This window comes from Schistocerca piceifrons, chromosome X (assembly GCF_021461385.2).
Source record: "Schistocerca piceifrons isolate TAMUIC-IGC-003096 chromosome X, iqSchPice1.1, whole genome shotgun sequence".
NCBI classification, from domain to species: domain Eukaryota; kingdom Metazoa; phylum Arthropoda; class Insecta; order Orthoptera; family Acrididae; genus Schistocerca; species Schistocerca piceifrons.
Window position 1 is genome coordinate 412,158,546 of NC_060149.1, and position 22,941 is coordinate 412,181,486.

The window sequence follows — 22,941 nt, forward strand, 5'->3', positions numbered from 1 at the left end:
GTTGAGTATACCCACAACTCACCAGTCAGCAATTCTATTGAGACTTGTGGTGCTTCATGGAACTTCATGTTCAATAAATCAAGTTTACATGCTACATTTAATTCAGTACAAATAACCGTATCACAAGACAATTTATGACATCATATTGCACTTTATTACAGTGAATCAAAACAGAATACAGAATTAAAATGAGGTGTTACTTGATGCAATATTGTAGGTTCACCTTCACTCTACTTGATGAAGAATGCACAGTTTGGCAAAGCTTATTTCTGTGGGTGGCTGATTAGATAGTGGCTGTGCCTTTATTGAAAGCTGTGACCTAACTGCAGCAGAGCTGATATATGAAATGGCTGCTTTTGTAGTTACTCATTTCTATTATAACATATTGCAGCATAATACAGGGTGGTTAATTGATAGTGACCGGGCCAAATATCTCACGAAATAAGCATCAAATTAAAAAACTACAAAGAACAAAACTTGTCTAGCCTGAAGGGGGAAACCAGATGGCGCTATGCTTGGTCTGCTAGATGGCACTGCCATAGATCAAATAGATATCAACTGTGTTTTTTTAAATAGGAACCCCCATTTTTTATTACATATTTGTGTAATACGTAAAGAAATATAAATGTTTTAGTTGGACCACTTTTTTCGCTTTGTGATAGATGGCGCTGTAATAGTCACAAACATATGGCTCACAATTTTAGACGAACAGTTGGTAACAAGAATTTTTCTTTTAATTAAAATGCAGAACGTAGGTACATTTGAACATTTTATTTCAGTTGTTCCAATGTGATACATATACCTTTGTGAACTTATCATTTCTGAGAATGCATGCTGTTACAGCATGATTACCAATAAATACCACATTAATGCAATAAATGTTCAAAATGATGTCCATCAAACTCAATGCATTTGGCAATACGTGTAAGGGCATTCCTCTCAACAGCGAGTAGTTCGCCTTCCGTAATGTTCGCACATGGATTGACAATGTGCTGACAAATGTTGCCAGGCATTGTCAGTGGATCACGATAGCAAATATCCTTCAACTTCCCCACAGAAAGAAATCTGGGGACGTCAGATCCGGTGAACGAGCGAGCCATGGTATGGTGCTTCGATGACCAATCCACCTGTCATGAAATATGCTACTCAATACCGCTTCAACTGCACACGAGCCATGTGCCGGACATCCATCATGTTGGAAGTACATCGCCATTCTGTCAGGCAGTGAAACATCTTGTAGTAACATCGGTAGAACATTACATAGGAAATCAGAATACATTGCACCATTTAGATTGCCATCGATAAAATGGGGGCCAATTATCCTTCCTCCCATAATGCTGTACCACACACTAACCCACCAAGGTCACTGATGTTCCACTTATCACAGCCATTGTGGATTTTCCATTGCCCAATGCTGCATACTATGCCAATTTACGATACCACTGTTGGTGAATGATATTTCGTCACTAAATAGAATGTGTGCAAAAAATCTGTCATTGTCCCATAATTTCTTTGTATCCAGTGGCAGAACTGTACACGAGATTCAAAGTCGTCACCATGCAATTCTTGGTGCATATAAACATGGTACGGGTGCAATCGATGTTGATGTAGCATTCTTAACGCCGATGTTCTTGAGATTCCTGATTCTCGCACAATTTGTCAGCTACTGATGAGCGGATTAGCCGCAACAGTAGCTAAAACACCTACTTGGGCATCATCATTTGTTGCAGGTCGTGGTTGATGTTTCACATATTGCTGAACACTTCCTGTTTCCTTAAATAATGTAACTGTCCGGCAAATGGTCCGGTAACTTGGATGATGTCGTCCAGGATATCGAGCAGCATACATAGCACCCGTTGGGCATTTTGATCACAATAGCCATACAGCAACATGATGTCGACCTTTTCCACAGTTGGTAAATGGTCCATTTTAACATGAGTAATGTATCAAGAAGCATATACCATCCGCACTGGCGGAATGTTTCGTGATACCATGCACTTATACATTTGTGACTATTGCAACGCCATCTATCACAAAGCGGAAAAAGTGGTCCAACTAAAATATTCATATTTCTTGGGGGTTCCTATTTAAAAATATGCAGTTGATATCCATTTGACCTATGGCAGTGCCATCTAGTGGGCCAACCATAGCGCCACCTGGTTTCCCTCTTCAAGCTAGATGAATTTTGTTCTTTGTAGTTTTTTCATTTGATGCTTATTTCGTGAGATATTTGGCCCGGTCACTATCAATGGACCACCCTGTATAGTGTCAGAACTGGAATTAAATGTGCTGGTTGGATGAATTAAACAGATGTTTGCTGACGGAGTCTATTTTGATGTTTTTGATCATCTCTTTATTTTTAAAGCTTTTCTTCAACAACTGTGTTAGAGTACATTTCTCTTTGTTATCCATGGCTACACAAATGGAATGATGTATTTTATGATTTGAGTTCCCTACTCAGCGTCACGTGGATGAAGGCATCTTTCATATTTCGTATACGAGACCAAAAGACATTTGAAGTAAATTAAAACAATTAAGTTTCAGTTATGCACCATGCAAATCTGTAACAATCTGTATATTTTCTGTTATCAGAGAGAAAATATATAGGATTTGAGGAACCTGATTGCTACACTGGTGTTTTTCACCTTGTGGATTGTGTGAAACATTAGTTATGATATAAAGTTATAAGAATGTGTCACTTCAGTGATAACTCTATCAGTCCAGGCGGAGAAACATCATTCAAAATTAAGAATATTGTTGCTAAAGTTTTTAATTCCGCAGTGAATGTTATCCATATTAAAAGGGTTTTCACTGATGGAAGCCTTTTGGTTGAAAGTATGATTCTTTCAAACAATTTACTTCATTGAAAAAAAATAAAAACAAAAATTTTATTTTGGTAACTTGTACTCAGGCCCATACATGTTTCAGTGGCTTTAAAATCATGGAACCACCACATCTGGTACTATTTGTAGAAATGAATGCAACATATCATACGAGACATTTTAGATTAATATAAATTAATTTTATAAGTTACATAAAAGTACAAAAACATCACAAGCAGCACTCTAGAGGCAATCAGTACACTTCAAGGTGGCCCAGTTTGTTAACTCACATGTGTCTTTGTTGCAGGAAGAGGTATATAAACTGTAAAAATTCCTTTGGTATGTTATGAATCAGTAAAACAAAAGCTGTGGTGTTGTCATAGTGTCAATACAACAAACAAAACTCTCAGTCTGCTATAGTTTTGGAAAAATTATTACACTAAGGCACCAAACAATTTTCATAAAACACTGATGGCCAAAAGTTATTGAATTACTGTATTATCGTAATGAATTCTCATGTGCTAGAGCAATGCCAAATATAGTATCCTGATCACTGTATGACTTAATAGGACATTTTGCAATATTGAAACACTCTAATATAAAGTGTGATTTGAGCAGTCTCTCTCTCACACACGCACCATACCAAACTGTATAATGTTAACTCAAGCAAACATTAAATTATGAAAAGTGGTCCAAAAATTCTTTCATCACAGATAAATCATGCAAAAAACTGTCAATAAATGTATAATTCTTATTCAATAACTGTTATTCTTAATTCAATAACCAATCTTGAAGTCTATGTCACTTTGCCATTACAGTAACAAATTTATAGACAACTTTCAAAGTCATAAACTAATGATCTGAATACACCTGTTTGTTTATAAACCTGTTTCACCTTTCAGTCAATATCTGGACACTGCCTACAGAATGGGGAGAGAAATTGTTCGTCAGTGCCAATGTGCCATCTGCAGGGTGACAAGACCGTACACTGAAGATTGTTAGTGTGGAATGGATTGCAGCTTTCGAAGTTGATATATTACTGACTTTAATATGGATAAAGGTTATTACACAGTGATGAGACAAGTGAATATTTGTGTCTGGGAGGATGGCTCACAGAGCAAAAGAAAATAGATAGGGTGGATGGTTATGGAGGAACAAGGACAAAGTATTTTGTTACTGGCTCCAAATCAAAAAGATGTTATCAAGGAGTGTGAAGTAGGTGCCCCATTAACATCATTCCATATGAGGGTGCAACATCCTTGACAATGTCAACACCATTTCACTTTGTAACAGAGTCATCTATGAAAGGAGCCATGCCATGGGTCTAGCCTACCACATTTGCTTTGCAGGCTCTTATATGGGTTTTACCACAAATCATTTATCCATCAGTATGAATGATCACTCCCAAAATGAGCTCACAGAGAAAACTGACCACAAAGTGCAGAGCATATTACTCAATCTAACATAGACTACTCTTAATAGCTACTCCACAACTGTATCAGTCTTAAACCTCTCTTCTCACTCCTAATCTTTACACAACACAGCAGCTTCTGCTTATTGCAGAAGTATTATTTGTGCTTTCCACACATCCATTTATGAAACTTTTCTTGCATCTACTTTTAGTAACCATGTTCCTAGATATACCTCAAACCTCATTGCCATCCTATTACCTATTGGCTAATGCTCATCCCTTTTGAAACTTTTATCCATTCAGTTATATTCATTTAAGTAATTTTTTACAAAGAAGTAAAATATACCAGAAAAATGAATAATCTTCAAGTAAATACTGATATGTCATGAAAAACTTTCCAGTGATCATTAGCATTCCACCTGGCTCATAGGGCCTGCAAGAATTATTCTGAATGTTTCTAAATATAATCCTAAACATATGGATGTGTTGAAACAATCCATATGAGATTTATTCATAGTGCATTCTGTGAGGAACAATAGATTTGTTACTCAGACACTTGTCACTGAGTAATTTAGCCACTGTTGCTTTGATTACAAGCTATATTTTTGCACTGATAACTACAAGGCTTTCTTGAGATGTTTAAAACTAATATTTGACAGATTTTTTTTACAGGCTGATAATCAGCATTAAATTATAAACAGCAGAGTTTGAATAGCATGGAGAATGAGATAAAATCCATTTGTTTAGAAATATCATACATTTCTTTTTCTGTCAGCTAAGTAATTTGGTTGGTAAATAAAAAAAATGGGATCAAGCCTCAGCACTTTTACATACTACCAACTTAAATCCTTTTTTAATATTGGAATTGCCAGTGAGAACTCAAAAGCCAGACTAAAAACTGAGAAATACATTAAAGGTCTTATAGTGATGAGAAACATTCGTAAGTCTCCAAAAAAATTACTTTAGTTCTGAGACGGATAATCAGAACTAGCTTTCCCATTTCATAAATACGATGTCTTTTTATTGCAAAATAGGAAAATTATTTGGTTTTATTTGAATCACCATCAAGAAAGTCAGATAAACAACATACAAAACAAAACAGTTTGACATAAAGTATATTGTGATGTAAATATATGTTGCATTTGCTGTAATGTTCAGAATGTGTGTATGTATATAAAACGTGTACATAGTAATGAAAGTTGTGAAGTGTATAAAATAATATCTAGAACAATATTAACTGAATTATTTTGTACTGAAGTGCTACTGAGACAGATATAAATATTTCAGGAGTCAATCAGCATTTTAAAAGAATATTTAGGAAACAACCTCCCTGTTTTGAGAATAAGTGGAAGACTGTAACACAGTGGATGAAAAACTGTATTTAGGTATGAGCCTTTTATCATAATTATGTATGATCTTGTACAAAATTTCAGAAACATTATTTTATAGTGATCTGTAATTTAGACGTGTTTTCCTCAGATTTGACACACATATGGACAACTTGCAACCAAATATCATTCTATTTATTTTCTTTTTAAAATTATGTTTGATTTAGTCAATTAAAAGGAAACAGATATGCAGACTGTACTGAGTTTACCTTTATACTGAGTGACTGCATTAGAGGGTCTCCTTTAGTTTTGGATCCACATGAAGAATTACACACTATCTCCACACCTCCTCAGACTGTATGTATCATGTGGCATGAGTATGAAAATGTGTGTGTGTGTGTGTGTGTGTGTGTGTGTGTGTGTGTGTGAGTGTGTGTGTGTTTGTGTGTGGGTGCATGGGTTCCTAATACCAATACATGTCATTGATATGACAACTAATAGAGTAGTGAAAATCATTTTTAACTGACTTCAGGAAATATGGTTTTTATTTAAAAGTTCTGTTTCTAGTAACTGTTGGCCTTCATTGGATGCCTCTATGCTGTAGAGAGTAGCATTAACAGAACATTAATCAAATTCTCATATTGTGAAATCTGTATTGACAGACTTATAAACAGTCCAGGAGGATCATCATGAAGAGAATTATTTTGACAATTTCGCTTAGTATAGGTTTATATGATCTTAGTTCCAGACTAAGGTACTTCATCACAGATGTTGATTTCACCTTTGATTAATTTCTGTTTAAATTACATACTATTTAACTACAGGTTGTGTGGGTTATTTGGTGAGTGACGAGATGTGAAAACATACGGAAAAATTGAGTCATTAAAGTGTAAACTTAGAAACTAGAGTCACTACATACTGAAAATACAATCAATTATGAACACTGAAACAGACCATGCATGTTTTGCCTTGTAAAAATATTTTCTTTTATTTTAGCAGCTAAAAGATTAGTCCAGAAACAAACATGTAATAGAGAGATAAATAGCTAAAAAAGTTAAATGAAACCCACATAATTAAACTGCAGGGAAAGGGCACAGTGTGGAGAAGGAACATATGGACCCTGAAAAGTGCATTATATGTTTTATATCATAGCAGAAATTAATCCTACTTGCTAAACATGCACTCACTGAAAGGTAATAGGTAAACAATCAAATAAACACCAAAAAATAGAACTAATCATAAATACCATATGATGGAAAGATGTAATGCACTGACAGCATTAAAAGAATACATACTAGTATTATGGAGAGCAGTACATCACCTTAATATCAATTTCATAAATCAAACAACATAGAATATGCAGCTAGTGTTTGATTTACGTCTGTGAATATAAATGGTCATGCAGATGATGAGGTATTCTCTCGATGTAATTCCCAATGTATCAAAGTATAAGAAAATACAGTACCATGCATAGGAATTTGATTTATATTGAGAATACCTCTTGTAGTTAGGTTTCGTTCAAAGCAGGTTATGACATTAATGCACAATTTACTGTTTAACACACTGAGAAAGTTGTACAACTGATTCCTTCAATATGATTATCTATAACCAAAATCATGCATCAAGCAATTTTCCTCACATTATTGAGAAATTGTTGTTTACTTCTTGAAATAACTGGAAATAGATCTTACCACTATGATGAGTATCCAAAACACTGTATTTCTAATATCACCCATACCTATTCCAAATGCAATATACATGCCATCTTTGGTTTCATGTTATCAGGTTCAAGCTTTGGGGACCCATTGGACATAAATTAGAATGCATCTCCTAACCAGTGATAGATACAACAGTAAAGTGTTGAAAGATATATTTTCTAGTTTCTCATCTTTTTGATCTTCATTCCAGTTACAGAGTGACCAGATAGATGAAACCCAATATGCTCTCTGTGATGCCATTCAAAATCATTTTTACAAAAATCATTTTGTAAGGTTCATTGTTTTTGATGAGTGTACTAATTGAGCTGTTTGCTTAATACTGACCACCAATATGTTTGCAGTACTACCTATGTGGGGTATTAGAAAAATTAATTTCATATAACATGACCCTACACCCCCTCCCCCCCCCCCCCCCCCCCCCCGCATCCCCCACCACCCACCTTCACCCACTGTAGCCAAACGGCATTTCATTTCATTTTTTTCTCTTTTACAGTAGTTTTATCTCAATTCTTTCACAGTTACTTTTTCAATAATGAAGGCTTCATAGAGGCTAAATTATAAGAACAGAAAGCAGATGTGGTCCATATCAAATATGCAGGCTGCATGTTGGGCTGTTTAGAATACAGAAATGAAAATACTGAAAGTGGAAAAAATATTTAGATTATCAATGTCAATTAGCTGAGACTACATTAGAAAAAGTAAGCTAGGTGAAGATGAAGTAACTGCAGTAGAAAGATAGAAGTTCAATACAAAACATTGCTGACAGTAGATTTTGGAAGAAACCTAGCTTTTTTTACAGAAATCATACTAATAAATGTATTTTTTTGACAATGAGACATAATTTTGAGGAAGTACTTTGCAGATTGCTTTGAATATCAGTGGTTGAAAGAGGCTAAAGAAAATAAAAGTACAGAAAGATAATAGTTCAGACAGAATTATGCTAGTGCCTTATCTGCCATACCAATATTAATGTTATGAATTAATTTTTGTTTATACTTGTTTACTATTTCCTGTATCTCTTTTCTGTCTTCTGTAATAATTTTATAGCTACATAAATTACAAACTAGACATATGATTTTGTTTTTTGATCAGATAGATCATTATTAACAAACATTAACTGATTTTATTTTATTCACTGCTTGTAGGATTCTGAAAGATTTATTGATGGACATGACACTTGGTAATGTTTTTGTTCTAAATACAGAGCCAGGCTCATTTAATGAAATAATTCAGAATTCTGTATTGAAGTTGTACATCATTTGTATGTGGCTCCCCACTTCCTTACTTTTCATTGGTGACATCCACATGTGGAACGTCCAGTAATTGAGAGAGATAGAATGCATTAAACTATTCATCACTCTTGGTCACAACTGATCCTCTTCTAGACATATTCTCTACGAAATTTAATCGCAATATGTTTCTTAACATATAAGTAGATGTTTATTATAAACACATCAAAAAAAGTTTTGCATCACCTTGGTTCCGAGAGTTCCAGAACCTGTACAGAAAATTGTAATAGAGATCAACATAAACATCATTTCTGCTCTTTTTATAGCTCATAAAAACCACACATCCATGTTGTACCACCATACAGCGAGACCTTCCAAAGTGGCAGTACAGATTGCGAAACACACTGGTACCTCTAATACCTAGCACGTCCTCTTGCATTGATGCATGTCTGCATTCTTCATGGCATACTATCCACAAGTTCATCAAGGCACTGTCAGTCCCGATTGTCCCATTCATCAATGGCGATTCAGCATAGATCCTTCAGAAAGGTTGGTGGGTCACATTGTCCATAAACAGCCCTTTCCCATCCACCCTGGCATGTTTGATAGGTTTCATGTCTGGAGAACATGCTAGCCACTCTAGTCGAGTGATGTTGTTATCCTGAAGGAAGTCATTCACAAGATGTGCATGATGGGGGTGTGAATTGTTGTCCATGAAGACGAATGCCTCGCCAGTATGGTGCCAAAGGTTGCACTATCGGTCGGAGGATGGCATTCATGTATCGTGTAGCCATTATGGCACCTTCCATGACCACCAGCAGTGTACATCGGCCCCACATAATGCCACCACAAACCGGCATGGAACCTCCACTTGCTACACTGACTGGACAGTGTGTTTAAGGCATTCAGCCTGACTGGGTTGACTCCAAACTCGTCTCTGATGATTGTCTCATTGAAGACATGTGCGACACTCATTGGTGAAGAGAACGTGATGCCAAACCTGAGCAGTCCATTCAGCATGTTTTTGGGCCCATCTGTACTGCACTGCATGGTGTTGTTGTTGCAAAGATGAATCTCACCATTGACATTGGGAGTGAAGTTGCGCATCATGCAGCCTACTGTGCACAGTTTGTGCTGTAACATGACGTCCTGTGCCTTCACAAAAAGCGTTATTCAACATAGTGGCATTGCTGTCAGGGTTCCTCCAAGCCATAATCAATATCTAGTGGTCAGCCACTGCAGTAGTAGCCCTTGGGTGGCCTGAGTGACGCATGTCATTGACAGTTCCTGTCTCTCTGTATTTCTCCATGTCCGCACAATATTGCTTTGGTTCAGTCCGAGATGCCTGGACATGTCCCTTGTTGAGAACCCTTCCTGGCACAAAGTAACAATGTGGATGCAATCAAACCATGATACCAACAGACTAGGCATGGTTGAATTACAGACAACATGAGCCGCGTACTTCCTTTCTGGTGGAATGACTGGAACAGATCGGCTGTCGGACCCCCTCCGTCTAATAGGCACTGCTCATGCATGGTTGTTTACATCTTTGGGCAGTTTTAGTGACATCTGTGAACAGTCAAAGACACTGTGTCTGTGATACAAGCTCCACAGTCAAAGTATATCTTCAGGAGTTCTTGGAACAGGGGTGATGCAAAACTTTTTTTTGATGTGTGTACGATGCTATTCACAATACAGTTAGCACTGCATAACTTCAAATAAACTGAGAAAACACCTATTCCAATAGTTAAATCACATTATGAAAATTATAAACAAATTCTTTTATTTTCCATATTTTAAAAATATATCTCACTAATTGTTCCTGAATATTCCTCCTACTGATGAGTTACCTTTTTATTACAGCAGATGTCAGAACTGTCGTCTAGGAAGAAAGGTCTGTAATAATACTGTTTTCATAGAAGCAATAGAAAATGGCATAAAATTTTGTTGTCACATAGCTGGAAGTAGCCACTGTGATTCAAGTTACTTTTTACATGAATTAAAGGCCATATTCACACCTAATTATAATATCCTCACTCTTTTGCCTGACTATCTCCATATGGCTCCACATGACCATGGAGCACAGTTTCAAAGTGTTTTTAATCATGTTTTAGCAAAGAAGGTAGTATACAGCAACACATCTGTGATACATACCTTCTGTTTTTAACAATTTCTGAAGGAACAGACATTGGTGATGATCTTGCATTTGTACTAGGTTTATGAAATTCACAATTTCTGAACCTTTCTTACATTAGCTGCATTAAATACAAAGACCTGCTGGTGACACATGAAAATTTCTACCATACCATGACTCAATCCTGGATTTCCGCTTGTCACGAGCAGTTACCTTAACCACCTCAGCCATCCAAGCATGCTTCCAGGACTAACACAACTTCCATTTGTCATGCTATCTACAAATCCATCACACACAACTCTACTTGCATACCTGCCACAGGGTTTCAAGGAGCAAATCGAATTCAACATTATTATTATAATTGTAATCTTGCTAGTTAACACTTGTAATACTTATTTTTAACAATGTTTGAAGTAACAGACATTGGTGATGATCTATCAGCTGTACCAAATTCACAACATTTATTCACAATTGCAGAACCTTTCTGACATTAACTGCGTTAGGTATGAAGTTCTTTCCTGTTGGTGACACATGAAAATTTGTGCCAGACCAGTACTCGAACTCCATTTTCCTACTTGTCACAGTCAGTCGCCTTAACCACTTCAGCTATCTGAACATGTTTCCAGCAGTGAAACAAGTGACAAATCCCTGTTTGAGTCGTGGTCTGGCAGAAATTTTCATGTGTCATCAATAGGCACACTGTGTGATCAAAAGTATCCGGACACATCCTAAAACATACATTTTTCATATTAGGTGCATTGTGCTGACACTTACTGCAAGGTACTGCACATCAGTGACCTCAGTACTCATTGGACATCATAAGACAGCAGAATGGGGTGCTCCGTGGATGTCATGGACTTTGAATGTGGTCAAGTCATAGGGTGTCAGTTGTGTCATACGTCTGTATGCAAGATTTTCACACTCCTAAACATTCCTAGGTCCACTGTTTCTGATGCAATAGTAAAGTGGAAACGTGAAGGGACATGTACAGCTCAAAAGCGTACAGGCTGACATCATCTGTTGACTAACAGAGACCATCGACAGTTGAAGAGTGTTTTAATGAGTAATAGGCATGCATCTATTCAGAGCATCACACAGGAATTCCAAACTGCATCAGGATCCACTGCAACTACTATGACAGTTAAGTGGGAGGTGAGAAAACTTGGATTTCATGGTCAAGCAGCTGGTCATAAGCCACACATCACGCCAGTAAATGCCAAATGATGCCTCGCTTGGTGTAAGGAGCATAAACATTGGACAATTGAACGATGGAAACATGTTGTGTGGATTGACAAATCATGGTACACCATGTAGTGATCCGATGGCAGGGTCTGGATATGGTGAATGACTGATGAACGTCATCTTCCAGCGTGTGTAGTGCCATCAGTAAAATTTGGAGGCGGTGGCATTGTGGTCTGGTGATGTTTTTCATGGATGGGGCTTCAACCCCTTGTTGTTTTATGTAGCACTATCACAGCACAGGCCTACATTGATGTTTTAAGCACCTTCTTGCTTACCACTGTTGAACAATAATTCGGGGATGGCGATTGCATCTTTCAACATGATCGAGGCTCTGTTCATAATGCATGGCCTGTGGCAGAGTTGTTACATGACAGTAACATCCCTGTAATGGACTGGCCTGCATGGAGTCCTGACCTAAATCCTACAGAACACCTTTGGGATGTTTTGGCACGCCGAGTTCATGCCAGGCCTCATCGACTGACATTGGTACCTCTCCTCAGTGCAGCACTCCATGTAGTATGAACTGCCATTCCCCAAGAAACCTTCCAGTACCTGATTGAATGTATGGCTGCAAGAGTGGAAGCTGTGATCAAGGCTAAGGGTGGGCCAACATGATATTGAATTCCAACATTACTGATGGAGAGCCCCACGAACTTGAAAGTCATTTTCAGCCAGGTGTCTGGATACTTTTGATTACATAGTATAGGTAATATCTTCATATATAATGCAGCTAATGTCAGGAAGGTTATTAACTTCATAAATTTAGTACAGCTGCAAGATCATCACCAGTCCCAGAATGAGATTTTCACACTACAGTGGAGTGTGCACTGATAAGAAACTTCCTGGCATATTAAAACTGTGTGCCAGGCTGAGACTCGAACTTGGGACCTTTGCTTTTCACGGGCAAGTGCACTACATGCTCACAAAAGGCACAGGTCCTGAGTTCAAGTCTCGGCCCGTGCACAGTTTTAATCTGCCAGGAAGTTTCATCATCACCAGTGTTTGTTTCTCTAGCCATTGTTGACTGTAAGTATTACAAGTCACAATGAGCTAAATGATGATCATAATACTAAGCTGGATATGTCTGTTTCTCTGTCACAGGAATCCAAACAAAGTTGCAAGTGATGGGTTCATAGACAGCGTGACAAGTGGAAGTTTGCATCAGCCCTGGAAGCATGCTCAGATAATCAATGTGGTTAAGATGAACAAACATGACAAGTGGTAAATCTCATTTTGAGTACTGGTCTGGCACAAATTTTGATGTGTCAGCAATTAGTAATATCGAATGCAGCTAACGTCAGAAATATTCCAAATTTGAATAAATTTTCATAAACATGCCTTTTACTTCACAGGTTGATTTATTGTGTGCCAGAAAACAATAAAGTCTGTTTTAACACTACATCAATTTAGGCTTATGTGCAGTCCCATTTATGAAGAACAAAACATGTTATGATTGTTCATTTTAGTGGAAACTTTGAATCTACACTCCGCGTGCAGCTGTCCACTGCTCCATCAAATTTTCATGTCTCTGAAATATCAGTTAGCTTTGACACATTAGATCCTTAATGATTTGACTGTTAGCTTATATTCCTGAAGTATTGGTGTATTTTATGTGCATGTATTAGAATGAATGCATAGAACACTATTATGTTAGATCATGAAATTTACTCAATATTTAATCAGTATGTCTGGAATGCTTATTATGATTAAACAACCTTAATAATCTTATTTGGCCAGGAGGAGAGTTAACATTAATAATATTACCAGTTTTGTACACAAACAGATAACTATTATATGACCTGAAAACATTGCACAAAGAATTTTCATTTTTAGTTCACACAGTGTTCACTATAATTTCTTTGCATATTACATCAAGATTGTGTACATTTCCTTCTATATTTTAAAGCTACCATTTGCTTAGGACTTCTTGTCATTTTGCTATTCCTTATTCCAAAACTTCTTTCTACCTATATATTGCTGATTCCCACTAATTTCCCAGTAATTCCTTTAGGTCTCAATTAATTATGTAGTGTATAATTGGATTATTTTCATTTTTCTATCTCTTTTTCAATATTGAATGGCTTGCATTTTCCACTACACAGGTGTTTCTTTTTCTCTTTTCTCTGTAATTTAGTCTTGCAGATAATTTTCTCCTCTTGAACTTGCCTTTTATTCATTGTTGTCAGCTATTTCTTCCCTGTACTTTGTTGTGTCTTCTCCTTTCTCCATTTTTCTTCCAGTAGCCCCTACATGTGTTATCTTTTGGCAAATGAATTATTCATTTTGTAAAACAATCAAATATCACTTTGAAATTTATTCATGTTGATCATTTAGTGAAGGTAAACAAACACATATGATTACGAACTTTATTTCTAATTTTTCTTTTTGACACTCACTCAAAGAGGAAACTTTATTCTAGGCAAATATAGTAAAAACCACAATATGCATAAATCAGTTACTTTGTGGCTGAACCTGAATATGAATTAAAAGTTTTGTCAGTAGTTTAGATTCATAAAACTTATCAGTTTTAGGAATGGGTAGACTTTAACTAATTTATTGACAGGCTGTAATTTGAAAGTCTGTATGAAAGAAATCTGATATTAGAAAGGGAGTCAAGGATTTCTTCAAGCATCTACTAATTCAGATTTTCAACATTTGTAAGTTTACCTTTGACAACAGCATTGTGGACATTTTCTTTTTTAATACTTGACTTCTTTTACATGAGAGTAATTTGTACTCCTTTCCTGTCAATGGGGAAAATGTTTTGTGCAAGATATCTGGGACAGATTATCATTCTCAGTACAGGTATGACAACTATTTTGCATGTTATTTACACAGGCTGTCAGTGACTATGTTCTTGGCCATAGGCATGTTGAATTTAAAACCAGTTTCAGAATTGCTAAAATCAATGTCCACCTCATTCATTTTTGCATATTACATTAAAAATATGATAGAAAATAATAGTATTTATGTAAAACTGTAATAAAGAAATTATATGTTTCACAGATATGTTGAATCCAATTAATAGTTGTAAAACTTTCAGTAAATACTTGCTTTGCATTTATATAGATGAGATACTACTGGTTCTGTAGTAGTTACCTGATTTTAACTAATTAGATTGGAAAAATTCACTAATATGAATGAATATAATAAAGTAGTAATTCACTTCAAATCCACCTCCTCTATTTTAATATAGAATTCACAGTACCTATGAAAGTCAGCAGAAAGATTTACTACTATGAAATGAAGACTGGAAACCATATCGCTTTTATGAGATGCTGCTCTGTTATTATTAAAATTTATTGTTTGTTTTTCTTTCTGCGGGGAAATATGCAAGGCAGGTTTTGTTGTTAGCATGCACCACACAAATGAACATAAAGTGTGAATGCCATGCTGATGATCATAACCATTACACATGGGTGTAATATTATTCGTTGGCAATGCTTACCAACTGTCATTACATCCATCTTGGACAAGGGTGACTCAGGAGAGCTATACGTATCTTCAGATTGCAAAGATGAAGTCACATTCTTTGGCACTACAACCAAAACAACAATGCCATTCTATTCTAATAAACAACCAAAGACAAACACAAAAGCATATTCTCATCAAAGTCATGAGTTAAAGGTCACTGTCCAATGTGCTGACAAACAAATACATGAAGCATCTTTAACCAAACTCTACAGCTACATGTGTAAATTAAACATACCTGCCATTTACCTATACTTATTAATTATTTGAAGGGTGAGGATTTGACATAGTAATTACTTCAACTTTTCAGCACTTAATAAGCTACATAACATAAATACAATGCAATTGAGGTATATTCAGTACAGTAGATCAACATTTTTCAAAAATTAGTAATTATATTAAAAATAAAAATATTAATCAACATATTTTTATTCACAGTTATTTATAGCTTTTTCTCATTCACAATGATAGCACATGACCTCTCTTTGAAACAATACATACCTGCGATGAAAAAGTAGTATCAATCACATGATATGCATTTGAGGAAAACAACAATTGTCAGTAGATAAGAACAAAGTGAGTGAGATCAATTGTATTCATAATTAACTTTGAAAATAATAAAGATATCATGATACTTCCAGAATAGCAGCACCAATTCACAATGTATAACAACATACTGCACATGTTCAGTTATATTGAGATCATATACAAAATGAGAATGTCAGTAATTGTACAGTAAAATCTTCAATTCCAGTGTCATTCTGCTGTAAAAAAGTTATTTTGTCAACCCCTGTGTTGCATAAACATTTCTTCACACGAAAGTAATTTATCTCTATCTATGTTCCAAATCTGTTGCCTATAGTGCACAGTATGGTCAAGGCTATAACATAAGGTATCATTTTATTCCAAGCCCATTCCACTTATAGATACATCAATGAAAATATAAACATAGATTGTTTGCAATTAGAAGTGTTGCTTGTCTTGTTTTTTAGCTGGACAGATAAAAGATCTACTTATCAACCAGCAACATGAGAAAACATGTATAAGGATTAAGAAAATGTGTAAGTTTTCAAAGCTAGTGTCTCCTTCTTCTGGCTGAGGGGCTGAAGGGGAAGGAAGAGAAATGAAAGAAAGTTACTGACAAGGTTTATGAAATGGCGAGAGTCTGGAAAGGTTGCCCAGAATGCTAGGTCAGGGGAGATTTACCAGACCAAATGGTAAGTCTTCCCTGATCCGGAGTTCTGGGTGACTTTTCCAAACTCTCACCATTTTATAATTTCCTAACATCACAAATCATTTTCCCTCAGCCATCTTCTTTCCAGTGAACCCTTCTGCTGAGAAGAAGGAGCCACTGCCCTGAAAGCTTGCACATTTTCTTAACCCTATGAATGTTTTCTCCTGCTGGCACTTGTTGAGTAGATTTTTTATCTACCCAACTACATTATATTTTCTAAAATTTATTATTTTTGTTGATAGCCTTGCTAGGACGGGTTGGATGTATGCATGCTGTGCGCAGATGCAGGAGGATCTGGCCACAGTTTACGAACAGCTGAGTGTGCTTTTGGCTATGGTCAGTCACCTTCAAACTGCTGCCTCAGGGTGTTGTGGTGGTGGAGAGTCTGGCACATTGGATGGGACACTTAAAGTGTCACTTGTCTTGCCCACGGGCTCTGCTTCTGAGATATCTCCTTGTGCACCTAACATGGTCGATCCGCCCTCATGTAATGTGTTTGTGTCTCTAGAGTTGGAGGCCCAGTGTGAAGCCTGGCTGCTGGGCCTCACTCATTCACCCTGTGAATGGGCAGATGCCCACACATTCAGCAGGGTATAAGCAGGCACATAGGGGAAAAGGTTTACTAGTTATTGGAAGCTCCCATATTAGACATGTTATGAAACCTCTTAGAAAGATAGTGATCGGGGCTGGAAAGAAAGCCAACATGCACTCGATATGTCTGCCGGGGGTCCTCAACTGAAATGTGGAGGTAGTCTTGTCTGTGGCTATTGAGCATGCAGGGTGCAGTCGTCTGCTTGTTGTAGCTCTTGTTGGCACCAACAATGCTTGTCGCATGGGTTCTGAGGCCATCCTCATCTCGTACAGGCAGCTGGTGGAGGTGGTTAAGACTGATGGCCTCACACTCAGGGCGCAAGTAGAGCTCACAATTTGCACCATTGTTCCCAGACTTAATTGGAATCCTGTGGTTTGGAGCTGAGTGGAGGGTTTTCAACAAATGTTTCATCAACTCTGTACTAATCTTGGCTGCAGATTGCTAGACCTGTGTTATTGTCTGGGGATTTATAGGACTACCCTCGACAGGTTAGGGGTGCACTATGAAAAGGAAGCAGCTACTCGGGTAGGAGGGTACTTGTGGAGTGAAAATGAGGGTTTTTTAGTCTAGGCGATAGTCTGAGGTGCTCTGATGAACACTTAGCAGTTGATATGCAGGAAGGGAAGTCAAACACCATTCACAAAAAAGACACTTCAACTATCATAAATTCATAAATCAGTTAACTGTCAAAGTATTTGTATCAAAGTCCACAAATTTACTGCTCTTCAGGAAAGTTCTCACACTCAAATTATTCTGGGGACTGAGAGATGGCTGAAACTTGAAATGGAAAGTTTTGAGGTATTTAGTGAGTCATGGAACATATATCACAAAGACAGATTAGAGGATACAGGAGGGGGAGGGTTCATTGCAGTTGACAAAAACATTGTCTCTATTGAGGTAGAAATTGAATGTGACATTGAAGTTATCTGGTAATGTATAACAGGTGAAGCTGAAATTAAGATAGTCATTGGATTTTTTACCGGCCACCACATTCCACTGTGACAGTTCTAGAGTCATTCAAAGGAAGTCTACGGTCAATAGCACATAAATACCCAGATCATGCATACTAGTTGGAGGTGACTTCGACCTGCTGAGTATAGACTGGGATGTCTATGGATTCACTGCAGGGGGTACAGACAGACAACCATGCGAAACACTTTTGAACACATTTTCTGAAAACTGTCTTGAGCAGCTATTGGCAGCCCACATTCAATGGAAATATCTTTTACCTTATACCTACAAACATGTCAGACCTCATCAACAATGCCAGTATGGAAATGAGGATTAACGATCATGATGTCATTATAACAACTATAATTACAAAAGTTAATAAGTCAATCAAGAAGGCCAGGAGAGGGTTTCTGCTAGATAGAGAAGATAAACAGTTGTTAGCATCTCACTTAAGACAGTGAATTGACGTCACTTAGTTCCTGTAAGAAGGATGTAGAGGAATTATGGGCAAAATTTAAGCAGACTGTAAATCATGGTCTGGAGAGTTACATGCCTAGTAAGTGGATAAAGGCTGGAAAAGACCCAACATGGTTTAATAATGAAGTTCAGAGGATACTGAGGAAGCAGAGGATGTTGCAATCTTGGTTAAAAAAGGAATGCACAAATGACGACAAGTGACGGCTGGTAGAGATTCGCGCATCTATGAAAAGATCTATGTGTGAAACGTACAACAGCTACCACCCTCACACCTTAGCAAAAGATCTGGCAGAGAACCCAAGGAAATTCTGGTCTTATGTAAAATTTCTAAGCTGGTCTATGGCTTCCATTCAGTCCCTTGTTGACCAGTCTGGTGTGGCAGTTGAAGATTTCCAAATGAAAGCTGAATTTTTAAATTTCACATCCTAGAAATCATTCACACGGGAGAATTGTACAAACATACTATCATTTGACCACTGGACAGACTCCCATATGGATGACATAGTAATAAGCATCCCTGGCACAGAAAAACAACTGAGGGATTTGAAAGTAAGTAAGCCACCAGGTATAGATGGAAACTCAATTTAATTTTCCCCAGAGTACTCTACACCATTAGCTGCTTAACTAGCCTGCATTTATCATGCATCTCTTGTCTAGTACAAAGTCCCAAGCAACTGGGAAATAGCACAGGTGACTCCGGTATATAAGAAGGGTAAAAGAATGGACCTGCAAAATTACAGACCAACTTAGTTTGCTTCAGAATCCTTGAACATATTCTCCCTTTAAATATAGTAAATTTTCTTGAGACTGAGAAGCTTATGTTCATGTTTTAGAAAGCATCACTCATGTAGAACTCAGCTTGCCCTTTTCTCTCATGATATACTGTGAATAATGATGAAGGGAAACAGACAGATTCCATATTTCTAGATTCCTGGAAAGCATTTGACATGATGCCCCATTGCAGGCTGTTACCAAAGGTGCAAGGTTATGGAATAAGTTCACAGATATGTGAGTGGCTTGAAAACTTCTTAAGTAATAAAAGCCGGTATGTGTCCTCAACAGTAAGTATTCATCAGAGACAAGGGTATCATCACAAGTGCCCCAGGGAAGTGTGATAGGATCACTGTGGTTATCTATATACAAAAATTATTTTGCGGACAGGGTGGGCAGTGATCTGTGATCATTTGGTGATGATGCTGTGATGCAGGGTAAAGAATGGAATTTGAGTGATTATGACTTAGACAAAACTCCTAATTGGTGTGATGAATGGCAGCTTGCTCTAAATGTAGAAAATTGTAATTTAATGTGGATGAGTAGGAAGAACAAACCTATAATGCTCAGATACAGTATTACTAGGGTCCTGCTTGACACATTCAAGTCATTTAAAAATCTGGGCATAATTTTGAAAAGCGATATGAAATGGAATGAGCATGTGAGAACTGTGGTAGGAAAGGTGAATGGCCAAATTTGGTTTATTGCAAGAATGTTAGGAAAGAGTGGTTCACCTGTATAGGAGACCGCATGTGGAGGCTGGTGTGAGTACTGTTCAAGTGTTTGCGATCCGTACCAGATCAGACTGAAGGATGACATCAAAGCAATTCAGAGGTAGTCCGCTTTATTTGTTACTGGTAGAATCTAACAACACATAAGTGTTACAGAGATGCTTTGGAAACTCAAATGTGAATCACTTCAGGGAATGTGACATTCTTTTTGAGAAACACTATTGAGTAAACTTAGAGAACTGGCTTTTGAAACTGACTGCCAAATGATTCTACTGCTACCATTATACATTGCACATAACGATCATGAAGATAAGATACGAGAAATTAGGACTCATAGGGAGGCATATATTTAGTTGTTTTTCCCTCACTCCATTTGCAAGAGGAATAGGAAAGGAAATGACTAACAGTGGCACAGAGTACCCTCTGTCATGCATTGTACTGTGCCTTGCAAAGTATCCATGTACATGTAGATGAAGATATATTTGTCTTGTTCTATGATAGATGTGAACTTAATATGGAAAAAAAAGAGTAAGATGATAACATTATTGTTGAACTCTGACTATCACATTGATGGCTACAGCTGCCTCACAGAAGCACTTTCAGGTTATTATCCATAGTTCTCTCTCTCTCTCTCTCTCTCTCTCTCTCTCTCTCTCACACACACACACACACACACACACACACACACACACACACATACAAACAGACACACTATATAATCTGTCTACAGAGCTGATCTATGCATGCTGAGTTTCATGATGTATTCATGCAAAAATACAGAAAATTTTTATGGCCTGTACACACTTCATAATATCAAAAGTGGTTTTTTGACAGTGTTAGGATCCTTCTGAAAGTTTTGGAAGAAAGCAATCCAGATTCCAGTCATTTCAGAAATTTACTTTCATACAATCTCAAAACATCCTCATATATCTGTAGCAAAACAGGCTGGGATTCATTCCCATTTTGATTTGTTATTTGACTATTTAAATGATACTTTTTAGCTTTCTTAATCATCATTAGTGTTAGTGAGAGATGTACTATAAGATAATGCTGTCATTCTCTAATTCTGAGAATAAGATCAGGTGTAACTTTCCTAAATTACATTATTCAGGATAATTTCCTAATTAATTCGAACCATTTCAAGTAACTAGTTCTGCTAAGGCTGAGTTCAATTAACTTACATAATTATTTTCTATCCCAGTCACATTGTTGACATGTAAACAGATGTAATTATTACATTACTGATAAAGGTAGGAAAATAACCCATAGAATTTCTTACAGTATTCATGTAGCTAATTTCCAAAATGTGGCAGGAACATCACCACTTCATTAGTTTCCAGGTAATTAACACATCTATGTATGATATTGTTTATTTAGCTGTTTTTGCAGTTTCACCATCAAGAAGACTTATTTCAATTGAAATGCTTTTTGTAACATAAAGTTAGAGCAAAAATAGTTTTTCTGTACCATTCAAGTAAACTGAGATTTAAAATTCTAATTGCATGTTACTGGGGAAAAAAAAAAAAAAAAAAAAATATATATATATATATATATATGATGCAAGCACATTGCTATTCTCATCTAATAGCACTCAGAAGGCCACCAAACTGCACATTTCCTTTAAAAACTCAAACAACATTGTAATCCCTCTATGATGGGCTCATGGAATACATGAAAAAATACACATCCACAAAAATATACACTACTCAATAGTGTTTCTTCCCATTCCATGGAAGGAATGAGTGCTTATGTTGCTCTGTGTGTCTGCAGGCAGTCTAATCTCGTCTTTGCAGTTGACAATATGTGATACAATGGGACTGCTGAGGACTCTACACATCTTGCAACTAGTCAACATAGCAATTGGGTCCTTAAAGAGCAGTATAAAAACATACTTTTTGTAGTTTTTTAAAAATATTATAATTAATTATATACTGTGTCCACAGCTATGTTAAAGCTAAGTATGAATATGCAGACTTTATAATGGCAAAGTGGTCACATTGGTCAGTAGTGTAACCATAATAGAATAAATTATTTGTTTTTAACAACCAACAGCCGATGTAGGAAGCATGATTTCCATCTACATGTTATATAAGCATGTCACACCATGCTAAAATTCTGTCATCTTGGGAATCTGTGTATATCAATGTATCTGTTGATCTGGTCTGAATGATTACAGACTTTGAGACACACAATGTGAACTAGGAAATAGAGTTTCCTCTCTCTGTTTGACAATTAGTTAGGGATTTTCTCTGCTCATAGCTTTCCACGTGAGCGATTTTCTCTGCTCATAGCTTACCACTTGAGGGGCAGCCAACAACCCTGCTGTCAATGATTCTATGGTGGGTATCCACCTACATTTATTTGAGGATATTGTGAGAATTTTAGGGAAGTGTGGTTTATCTATAAAGGAGGCTATGTATAGAACACTAGTGCAACCCAGTTTTAGAACCCAAATCAGTTAGGATTAAAAGAAGACAGTGAAGGAATTCAGACGCATGCTGCTAGATTTGTGTAGGTTTGATCAACATGCAAGTATTCCAGAGATACTTTGCGAACTCAAATGGGGAGCCCTGGAGGGAACATGATCTTCTTTTCAAAGAACACTGTTGAGAAAATTTAGGGGACTGGCACTTGAAGCTTATTGCAAAACAGTTCTACTGCCATCATCATACATTTATGTAATGACCTTGAAGATAGGATAAGAGATATTAGGGCTCGTGTGGAGGTATATAGATAGCCACATAACCAACTAGTGAAGCATTAACTGTAGAATTGGAACCATCACACTAAAAAAAAAGGGGGGGGGGGAGATAAGGATGTTGTAACTGCA

At 36.9% G+C, this 22,941-nt stretch overlaps 1 protein-coding gene across 1 annotated transcript in view; it reads right to left on the minus strand.

Moving 5' to 3' along the window:
- LOC124723145 (protein unc-79 homolog) overlaps positions 1-22,941 on the minus strand; it is an 868,025-nt gene that overhangs the window by 315,986 nt on the left and 529,098 nt on the right. The window contains exon 34 of the mRNA XM_047248336.1: positions 15,333-15,422. Within this exon, the coding sequence (XP_047104292.1) occupies positions 15,333-15,422 (90 nt within the window). The remainder of the gene's footprint in view (positions 1-15,332; positions 15,423-22,941) is intronic.